The 8,007-nt window shown below is 53.5% G+C and overlaps 1 protein-coding gene across 1 annotated transcript in view; it reads left to right on the forward strand.

Moving 5' to 3' along the window:
* Col7a1 (collagen type VII alpha 1 chain) overlaps positions 1 to 8,007 on the forward strand; it is a 31,244-nt gene that overhangs the window by 20,452 nt on the left and 2,785 nt on the right. The window contains exons 80-110 of the mRNA XM_021206308.1: positions 103 to 138; positions 252 to 287; positions 419 to 463; positions 577 to 609; positions 683 to 745; positions 872 to 907; positions 988 to 1,068; positions 1,195 to 1,263; positions 1,385 to 1,420; positions 1,488 to 1,529; positions 1,750 to 1,794; positions 1,884 to 1,928; positions 2,754 to 2,789; positions 2,873 to 2,932; positions 3,039 to 3,146; positions 3,317 to 3,388; positions 3,508 to 3,543; positions 3,640 to 3,699; positions 3,805 to 3,849; positions 4,035 to 4,070; positions 4,184 to 4,219; positions 4,297 to 4,353; positions 4,519 to 4,590; positions 4,895 to 4,966; positions 5,178 to 5,213; positions 5,497 to 5,577; positions 5,908 to 5,961; positions 6,362 to 6,415; positions 6,498 to 6,560; positions 6,912 to 6,974; positions 7,081 to 7,197. Coding sequence (XP_021061967.1) covers positions 103 to 138; positions 252 to 287; positions 419 to 463; positions 577 to 609; positions 683 to 745; positions 872 to 907; positions 988 to 1,068; positions 1,195 to 1,263; positions 1,385 to 1,420; positions 1,488 to 1,529; positions 1,750 to 1,794; positions 1,884 to 1,928; positions 2,754 to 2,789; positions 2,873 to 2,932; positions 3,039 to 3,146; positions 3,317 to 3,388; positions 3,508 to 3,543; positions 3,640 to 3,699; positions 3,805 to 3,849; positions 4,035 to 4,070; positions 4,184 to 4,219; positions 4,297 to 4,353; positions 4,519 to 4,590; positions 4,895 to 4,966; positions 5,178 to 5,213; positions 5,497 to 5,577; positions 5,908 to 5,961; positions 6,362 to 6,415; positions 6,498 to 6,560; positions 6,912 to 6,974; positions 7,081 to 7,197 — 1,725 coding nt within the window. The remainder of the gene's footprint in view (positions 1 to 102; positions 139 to 251; positions 288 to 418; positions 464 to 576; positions 610 to 682; positions 746 to 871; positions 908 to 987; positions 1,069 to 1,194; positions 1,264 to 1,384; positions 1,421 to 1,487; positions 1,530 to 1,749; positions 1,795 to 1,883; positions 1,929 to 2,753; positions 2,790 to 2,872; positions 2,933 to 3,038; positions 3,147 to 3,316; positions 3,389 to 3,507; positions 3,544 to 3,639; positions 3,700 to 3,804; positions 3,850 to 4,034; positions 4,071 to 4,183; positions 4,220 to 4,296; positions 4,354 to 4,518; positions 4,591 to 4,894; positions 4,967 to 5,177; positions 5,214 to 5,496; positions 5,578 to 5,907; positions 5,962 to 6,361; positions 6,416 to 6,497; positions 6,561 to 6,911; positions 6,975 to 7,080; positions 7,198 to 8,007) is intronic.

Raw genomic sequence — 8,007 nt, forward strand, 5'->3', positions numbered from 1 at the left:
GGTGGGCAGTATAAGGGTGCTCACCAGACAAAGGTCCTCAGAAGGTGGGGACAGGCCAAAGTGAGGCCTTGTCTAAGGTTCATCAGCCCCTTCCTTGTGCAGGGTCTTCAGGGCCCGAGGGGGACCCCTGGCCCAGTGGTGAGTACATTAAAACCTTCATTTTGTTCCTATCCTGTGCCAAACGCCAATAAAAAACATTGCCTGCTTTCCCTGGGTGGGGCTGGCTCCTTTCATCAGACTCTCCCCAATAGGGTAGCCATGGAGACCCTGGACCACCTGGTGCCCCGGTGAGTGATGGTAGGAGAGGGAGGGGACAGTCATCTGTCTCTGTTGGTGAGCCAGGCTTTGTTCATGAGAATCCCGGAACCCCGACAGACAACACTGAACCCTGTGTTCTGTCTTCACGCTTTTTTTCTAGGGTCTTGCTGGCCCTGCAGGACCCCAGGGGCCTTCTGGCCTGAAGGTGAGCATAGGCGCGGAAGGGGAATGGGATGTACAGAGGAAGGAGGGAGGGGGATGCCACGTATGTCTGTTCTCACGATGGAGCTGAGCACGTGATTTCTGGGTCTTTTACAGGGGGAGCCTGGAGAGACAGGACCCCCAGGACGGGTGAGTGGCGTAGCTGTCGGGGGAGGTCACAAGGACACTGTGGGTTTGCCACTGTCCTGACTCCTTCTTCCAGGGTCTGCCTGGACCTGTTGGAGCTGTGGGACTCCCTGGCCCTCCTGGCCCTTCTGGCCTCGTGGTGAGTGAGTTGTGGTAGGGATACCATGCTGTAGCTCCTGTGTTCCACAGGTTCCACATTCTCCCGTGTCCTTTGTCCCTCACCTTATATGACCTTATATCTGTCCCCCCCACCACACCTCCCCAGGGTCCACAAGGCTCTCCAGGTTTGCCCGGACAAGTGGTAAGTCCTGGTGGGTTTGGGCTGGGATCCAGGGGTTAAGGGTCATTGTGCGGGTCCTTGACTGAGTCCCTTCTTTTCAGGGGGAGACAGGGAAGCCAGGACCTCCAGGCCGTGATGGTAGCAGTGGAAAGGACGGAGAGCGGGGAGGTCCTGGTGTGCCGGTGGGTGTTTTAGGAGGGTTGGTGGTGGGTCTGTGATGGAGCCCTGTGCCCAGCTGGCTGGGTAGGAGCTGGGTGACAGGGACAGGATGATGGAGAGACTTGATTCCTCACTCTGCTCTTTCATAGGGGTCACCAGGTCTGCCCGGCCCTGTTGGACCTAAAGGAGAACCTGGGCCTGTGGGGGCCCCTGGACAGGTGACTCTTGCCTCTGCTCTCTGCTCCTTGCCCTAAGCCCTCAGTGTCTGCTTACCTTCTGGAATGGTAGGACGGAGTGGGAGCCAAGAGTGACAAGACAACTTATTTGGCATCCCCCCAGGTGGTGGTTGGGCCCTCTGGAGCAAAAGGTGAGAAGGTAAGTATTGAAAGAAAGGGCTGAGGAACGGGAGTGAGGGAAAGCCGCTGACCTCCTCTGTTACCAGGGAGCCCCAGGAGACCTTGCTGGAGCCCTGCTGGGTGAGCCGGTGAGTGTGACACCCCTGTCAGTAGGGGTCCTATGACCCTTGGTTTTTCTATCTTCATGACTCTTAGCTTTTACAAGATCCCCCACATTTGACCCTGGCCTCAGGCCTACCTCCTTAGCTTTTACAAGATCCCCCACATTTGACCCTGGCCTCAGGCCTACCTCCTTAAGATCTGTTTGTGACTCACACACGTGTGGACCTATGACCCTTATGTCTATAGGGAGCCAAAGGTGACCGAGGACTGCCTGGACCACGGGGTGAAAAGGTGAGTGTGTCTGGGCTCCCAGCATAAATGTTAGGCAGAGTAGGGGTGAGGCCGGGAGGCCAGGGACCCTGACTATCCTCTATGTGCAGGGTGAAGCTGGACGTGCAGGAGAGCCTGGGGACCCTGGGGAAGATGTAAGTCTGGGGTCTGGGCAGGACCAAGCCTGGCTTGACCATGAAAGCAAAGACCATTCTTGGGGTTGCTCATAGCACTGAACCTCTATACCTATGCTCTTGGGAAGTTTCTGTTTGGGACACATAGCATGCATACATCTGCACGCTTTTTGGCTTCTGTGCACCCATCCTTCATCATGGTTCCTTACCATGGCTGAGCCCATGCAGGTCTGATACTGCCTCATCTCCTGGGTCTCAGGATGCAGCAGTATCTCTGTAGGCCTCTCCTTGGCCGTATGTTTCTAATCTTGTGTTCCACCCCTGTCTGCCTGAGTATACATCTGTGCTCACATCTAAGTTTCCTGTTGGAGTTTCCATTGAGCGCCACATCTGTGGCCCCTCCTATTTGCCTGCTCACGTGTGAGCTCTGTGTGCCTGTGGTCACGGCTGAACTCCCACGCATCTGTGGTCACATCTGGGCTTCCCTTGGTCTGTGTTCTCACCAGCCTATGGTCCAGTCTGTGTTTCCAGAGGCCTGTAATCATCTGAGTTCCCTTGTGAATATTTTTGGTCTGTAGAGAAGCTTGGTATTAACATTTCTATACTATTAAAAGAATGTGTATGAGTGTTTTGCCTGCTTGTCTGTGTACTACCTGCATGCCTGTTGCCTTTGGAGGCCAGAAAGGACATTGGATCGCTTACTGAAGTTGTAGATAGTTGTGAGCCACCATGTGGTTGCTGGGAATTGGACCCAGGTCCTCTGGAAGAACAGCCAGTGCTCTTAACCTCTGAGTTATCTCTCCAGCCTGAATTACTTTAAATAGACATATATTTATATTTTTTTAGGGTCAAAAAGGGGCTCCAGGACTCAAAGGTCTCAAGGTACATTTATATGGAAGGGTCTTTGCTTGGAACCATGGGCATATGACTCTTTAAACCTGATTAGACTCCTCTTTCCCTCAAAGGGTGAGCCAGGCATTGGGGTTCCGGGCCCCCCTGGCCCAAGTGGTCCTCCAGGTATGAAGGTAAGTCAGTGCTCCATCACAGGCTCCTGAGGTGGGAGGAGGAATTCTGGGGCCTGACCTGACAAGGTGTCTTTGTGGAACCACACCTCCTTTGAATCTGTTTCAGGGAGACTTGGGCCCCCCTGGTACTCCCGGTGCTCCTGGTGTTGTTGGGTTCCCTGGTCAGACAGGACCTCGAGGAGAGATGGGCCAGCCAGGGCCTGTTGGAGAGCGGGTAAGAGGGCTAGGGCGAGCACTGGAGACTTAACCACCTCGGGACCTCTGAATTTGGTAGCAGGTGGGGAGGAAGGAACTGGGCCCCTTCCTTGGTGGTACCCAGTCTTGGGAGAAAGAGAAGGATGCTTACCAAGCCGCTCTGTATCTCCCTTGCCCCACTTTCTATAGGGTCTGGCAGGCCCTCCAGGGAGAGAAGGTGCCCCAGGTCCCTTGGGACCACCTGGACCACCAGGGTCAGCGGTGAGTAGAACTGCCTGAATGCCCCAAGTCTGCCCATTCAAGAGTTATTGGTGGGGACTAGGCCATGTGGTTGGATGCGGGGGCACTTCAAGTCCTCCTCACCTCACTCTGACCCACAGGGAGCACCTGGGGCCTCTGGACTCAAAGGAGACAAGGTAGGTGACATGCTACTGGCTTTCCTATGCCTCACTGAGCTCCTATAATCCTCTGTCCTCTACTGAGTCCCCTTACTTATTCCGGTTGAACTCTAGGGAGACCCGGGAACAGGGCCGCCGGGGCCCCGAGGTGAGCGTGGTGAGCCAGGTGTCCGGGTATGTATATGTCACCACAGCCAGGGCTCACCACCCCTCCATTGTAGTCCTTGCCTCAGATTCCCAACCTCTGACTCAGTGGACCTAATGTCATCCATCATTCAGGGTGAAGATGGCCACCCTGGCCAGGAAGGACCTCGTGGACTCGTGGTATGTCCTGTCGAGGAGAGCCGATGGGATGACTCATCCCTGCCTGACTGCAGACTGTCCTGGCCCTCTGGTTTTCGCTGGATCTGGTCCTCTTATCCCTTCTCTAGTCCTGTCTTACTCTCTGTCCCTTGAGCTGCCCTAGTCCTCCACAGTCCCATAACTCATTGTCACTCTGTTTCACACAGGGGCCCCCTGGCAGCCGGGGAGAGCAAGGAGAGAAGGTAAGAGTGTGGGAGGAAGACCCCTGGGGTGAGTAGGGGTGATGATGGATATTGTAATTAAGGTCCAGGCCCCTCCCCCAGCTCCCTGAGATTCACATTCTTCCACCCAATAGGGCACTGCTGGCGCTGCAGGGCTCAAGGGTGAAAAGGTGAGTGTGGTATCAGGGAGGGGTAGAGCAGGAAACTGGGGTGCTCCTGACTCTTCTCATTCCTCTCTGCCCCTCAGGGTGACTCAGCTGTGATTGAAGGACCTCCCGGCCCACGAGGTGCCAAAGGGGATATGGTGAGTGGGTGGGTCTGGTTCAGTTATGAACTCAGTCTCCCTTGGCCGTAGGAAAGAATTGGGTGGGACTGGCCCAGGGGACCTGAGGTCTCAGCTTTCCAGAACACAGGGGCACCCAGCTCCTGACCCAGGCTCCTGGCCCTGATTTCTGACCTCTTGATCTAGGGAGAACGAGGGCCTCGGGGCATAGATGGTGACAAAGGACCTCGGGGAGAAAGTGGAAATCCTGGCGACAAGGTACAAGGAAAAGGGTGGGTTTTCCTCATGGGGTCCTGCAGGCTGTGAGTGTGTGTGTGTGTGTGGGTGCACGTATGCGCGGACACCATAGAGTCAGAGAAGGACAAAGCTTATTGTGCGCTGTAGTGACTCCAAGGTGGAAGAGAGGATAGGGACTGTGGGGAGAGCTGCAGTGGCTCATGGTGAGACCAGGAGGAGACTCTGGCCTACAACTCTATAAGGAAACAGCAAGGGGTCTCTCTGGATGTTAGGGGTACTCCAAACAGTGTCTTAATTCTGTCCTTTCTTCTGGTCACTTCTAAAGGGTTCCAAAGGAGAGCCTGGTGACAAAGGCTCAACTGGATCAGTTGGAGTTCGAGGACTCACAGGACCCAAGGCAAGTTCCACCCCAGGCTTAGTCACTCATGCTCACACCCGCCTTGGGGATTTCTTATGTTAAAAGGATCTTGGTTTCCTTGGTCATGTGTATGTTCACACAGGCTCTATGTGCAGACTGGGCCCTGGTTTAACTGGGTCACTAAATGATTGCATGTGCCAGCTTAGGGCACCGTTACACTGAAGGACTTACCTCAATCTATTTCTCATAGGGAGAACCAGGTGCTGCAGGGATCCCCGGTGAGCCGGTAAGGTACCCCAATCCCACAGAGACACCCCGTCCTCATTAGGTCTCCATTCCCATGATGACCAGGCCCATGTAGCCTTTTAGGGACCTACTTTTTTATGACCTTCTTTTTCTCAGAAGCTTCTGCCTCTAAAGTGAACTCTATGGTGGTGACCTCAGCCCATGCTGACCCTTGTCCCCGTGGCAAAGGGTGGTGACTGGAGTCCCCTGCCTGCACTCTAAGGTGGTTCCTCTTCATCCTTCACTTTCTTGTCTTGATCCATGTTAACCCCTTTTCTCCCCAGGGAGCCCCAGGAAAGGATGGAATCCCTGGTTTCCGAGGGGACAAAGGAGATATTGGCTTCACGGGTCCCAGGGGCCTCAAGGTGAGCCAAGGTGGCCTGGTGTTGGAGAATACGGGGCCTAGGTTCAGATTTAGGAGCTCAGGGATGTTAGCTCAGGTTGGGAATGTCTAAAACCAGTAGTAGGAGCTGGTTTTAAGCTCAAAGATTCAAGGTGAAATAGTAGTATCCCTTTTTAAAATTTTTGGACCCTGGCTCTTTGTGTAGCACAGGCTAATTTTAAACTTATTATGTAGCCAAGCCTGGACTTGAACTTCTGACCCTCTTTCCTGTATTTCCTGAGTACTGGGATTACAGATGTATGCCATCACACCTGACTGAGAAGTTGCCTTCTAATCTGCTTTCCTACTTTAGGGTGAAAGAGGAATAAAGGGAACCTGTGGCCGTGACGGAGATAAAGGAGATAAGGTATAGATGTAACGGGGGATTCTGGGGCTATGGGGCTGATGCGGGGGCCACGGGGACTGATACGGGTGCTGTGGGGCTGATGTGGGGGCCACCAAGGGTGACGAGGGGTCCATGGGCTGATGCGGGGTCACAGGGACTGATGCGCGCGCAGTGGGGCTGATGCGGGGGCCACGGGGGCTGATGCAGGGGCTATCAAGGGTGACGAGGGGTCCATGGGGCTGATGCGGGGGCCACTGGGTCTGATTCAGGCGCTGTGGGCTGATGCGGAGGCAGGGTGGGGGCACAGGAACTGATGCGGGCTTCATGGAAGTTGATGTGAGGTTGTGAGGGCTGTGGGGATGATGTGGATTAGCTCTGGGTGCTGGGGCCCAAGGCTCACTCCTCTTCCTGATACCTCCAGGGAGAAGATGGTTTTCCTGGTCGCCCTGGGTTGGCAGGAAAGAAAGGAGACATGGTGAGTGTCAGTCAGGGTACACCCTAAATGAAGAGGGGCAGTTGACTAGAGAGCCATCCTCATATTTTTTTTTTCCCTTTAGGGGGAGCCTGGTATGCCGGGTCAGTCTGGGGCTCCTGGGAAAGAGGGCCTGATTGGTCCCAAGGTACAGGGCTCTTGATAATGGACATGGGGGGGTGGTGGAGTCAGATAGGTCAAAGAAAGTCATCACTATAGAGTCAAAGAAGGCTTTGGGGGATCGTGTGGCTGATTCTGAGATTTCAGGAGAGGTTTGGGGTCAGGAACGGAGAGTTGGCATGGAAAGGTAGAAGATGAAGAAGGGGTCATGTTGTACCAGGGCAGGGCTGGGGTGGAGTTGGTGTCATGGAATCATAGCAGAGGCAGTAACAGATGCTTGGATCATACACTGTAGAGAACATGGGGACTCACAAAGCTCAAGGAGATACAAGAGCAGGATGTCAAGGCTGAGTATTTTTTCTGCTTCTTCTGTTTCCAGGGTGACAGGGGCTTTGATGGGCAGTCAGGACCCAAGGGTGACCAAGGCGAGAAAGGGGAAAGGGTAAGTTGAGGTCAGGGTTTGTGGTCTGGGGGGGGGAGCATTGTCTCTGGTAGTGGTTTTGTCTTGAAGGGGTTTTAAACACCAACCCTTCTCTGTCTTTCCACAGGGGCCTCCAGGAGTTGGGGGCTTCCCAGGTCCCAGAGGAAACGATGGCTCTAGTGGTCCCCCAGGGCCACCTGGTGGTGTTGGTCCCAAGGGACCTGAAGGGCTTCAGGGTCAGAAGGTAAGGCTTTCCAACTGTGACGCCTGACTTGACCCTCCCCTCCCTGATGGTTTCAGACAGGGTCTTACTGTGTAGCCCTGGGTGGCTTGGAATTCTCTATGTAGACCAGGTTAGCCTCAAATTCAGAGTTCTGCTTGCCTCTGCCTCCCAGGCGCTGGGATTAAAGGCTTGCACCGCCATTCCTGCTGCCATTTTGTTTTTTAAAGTTTATTTTTTATTCTGTGCTTATCAGTATTTTGCCTGAAAGTATGTCTTTGTATCACATGTGTGCCTGGTGCCCAAGAAGGCTAGAAAAGGGATCAGATCCCCTGGAACTGGAGTTACAGATGATTTTGAGCCACCACATGGGCACTGGTAACCAAGTCTGGCTCCTCTATAAGAATATCAAGTGTTGGGGCTGGAGAGATGGGTCAGTGGTTAAGAGCACTGACTGTTCTTCCAGAGGTCCTAAGTTCAATTCCCAGCAACCACATGGAGGCTCACAACCATCTGTAATGGGGATCTGATGCCCTCTTCTGTTGTGTCTGAAGACAGCTACAGTACACTCAAATACATGAAATAAATCTTTAGGATTAAAAAAAAGAAGAAGAATATCAAGTGTGGTAACTGTTGAGCCATCTCTCCAACCTGTGCTGACAGTTAAACCCCACAGCTGTACTTACAGTCAAGTGCTGTGTTGCACCCCCTGCCTTTCCAGCTACTGTAAATCTGGAACCCACAAGCCATGCTTTAATCTTTGAACCTCGCTTGCCTGTATTCTTTTTTTTTTTTTTTTTTTTTTTTTAAGTTTTGCATTGTATATTCTGGATT

Source organism: Mus pahari, chromosome 10 (assembly GCF_900095145.1).
Source record: "Mus pahari chromosome 10, PAHARI_EIJ_v1.1, whole genome shotgun sequence".
NCBI classification, from domain to species: domain Eukaryota; kingdom Metazoa; phylum Chordata; class Mammalia; order Rodentia; family Muridae; genus Mus; species Mus pahari.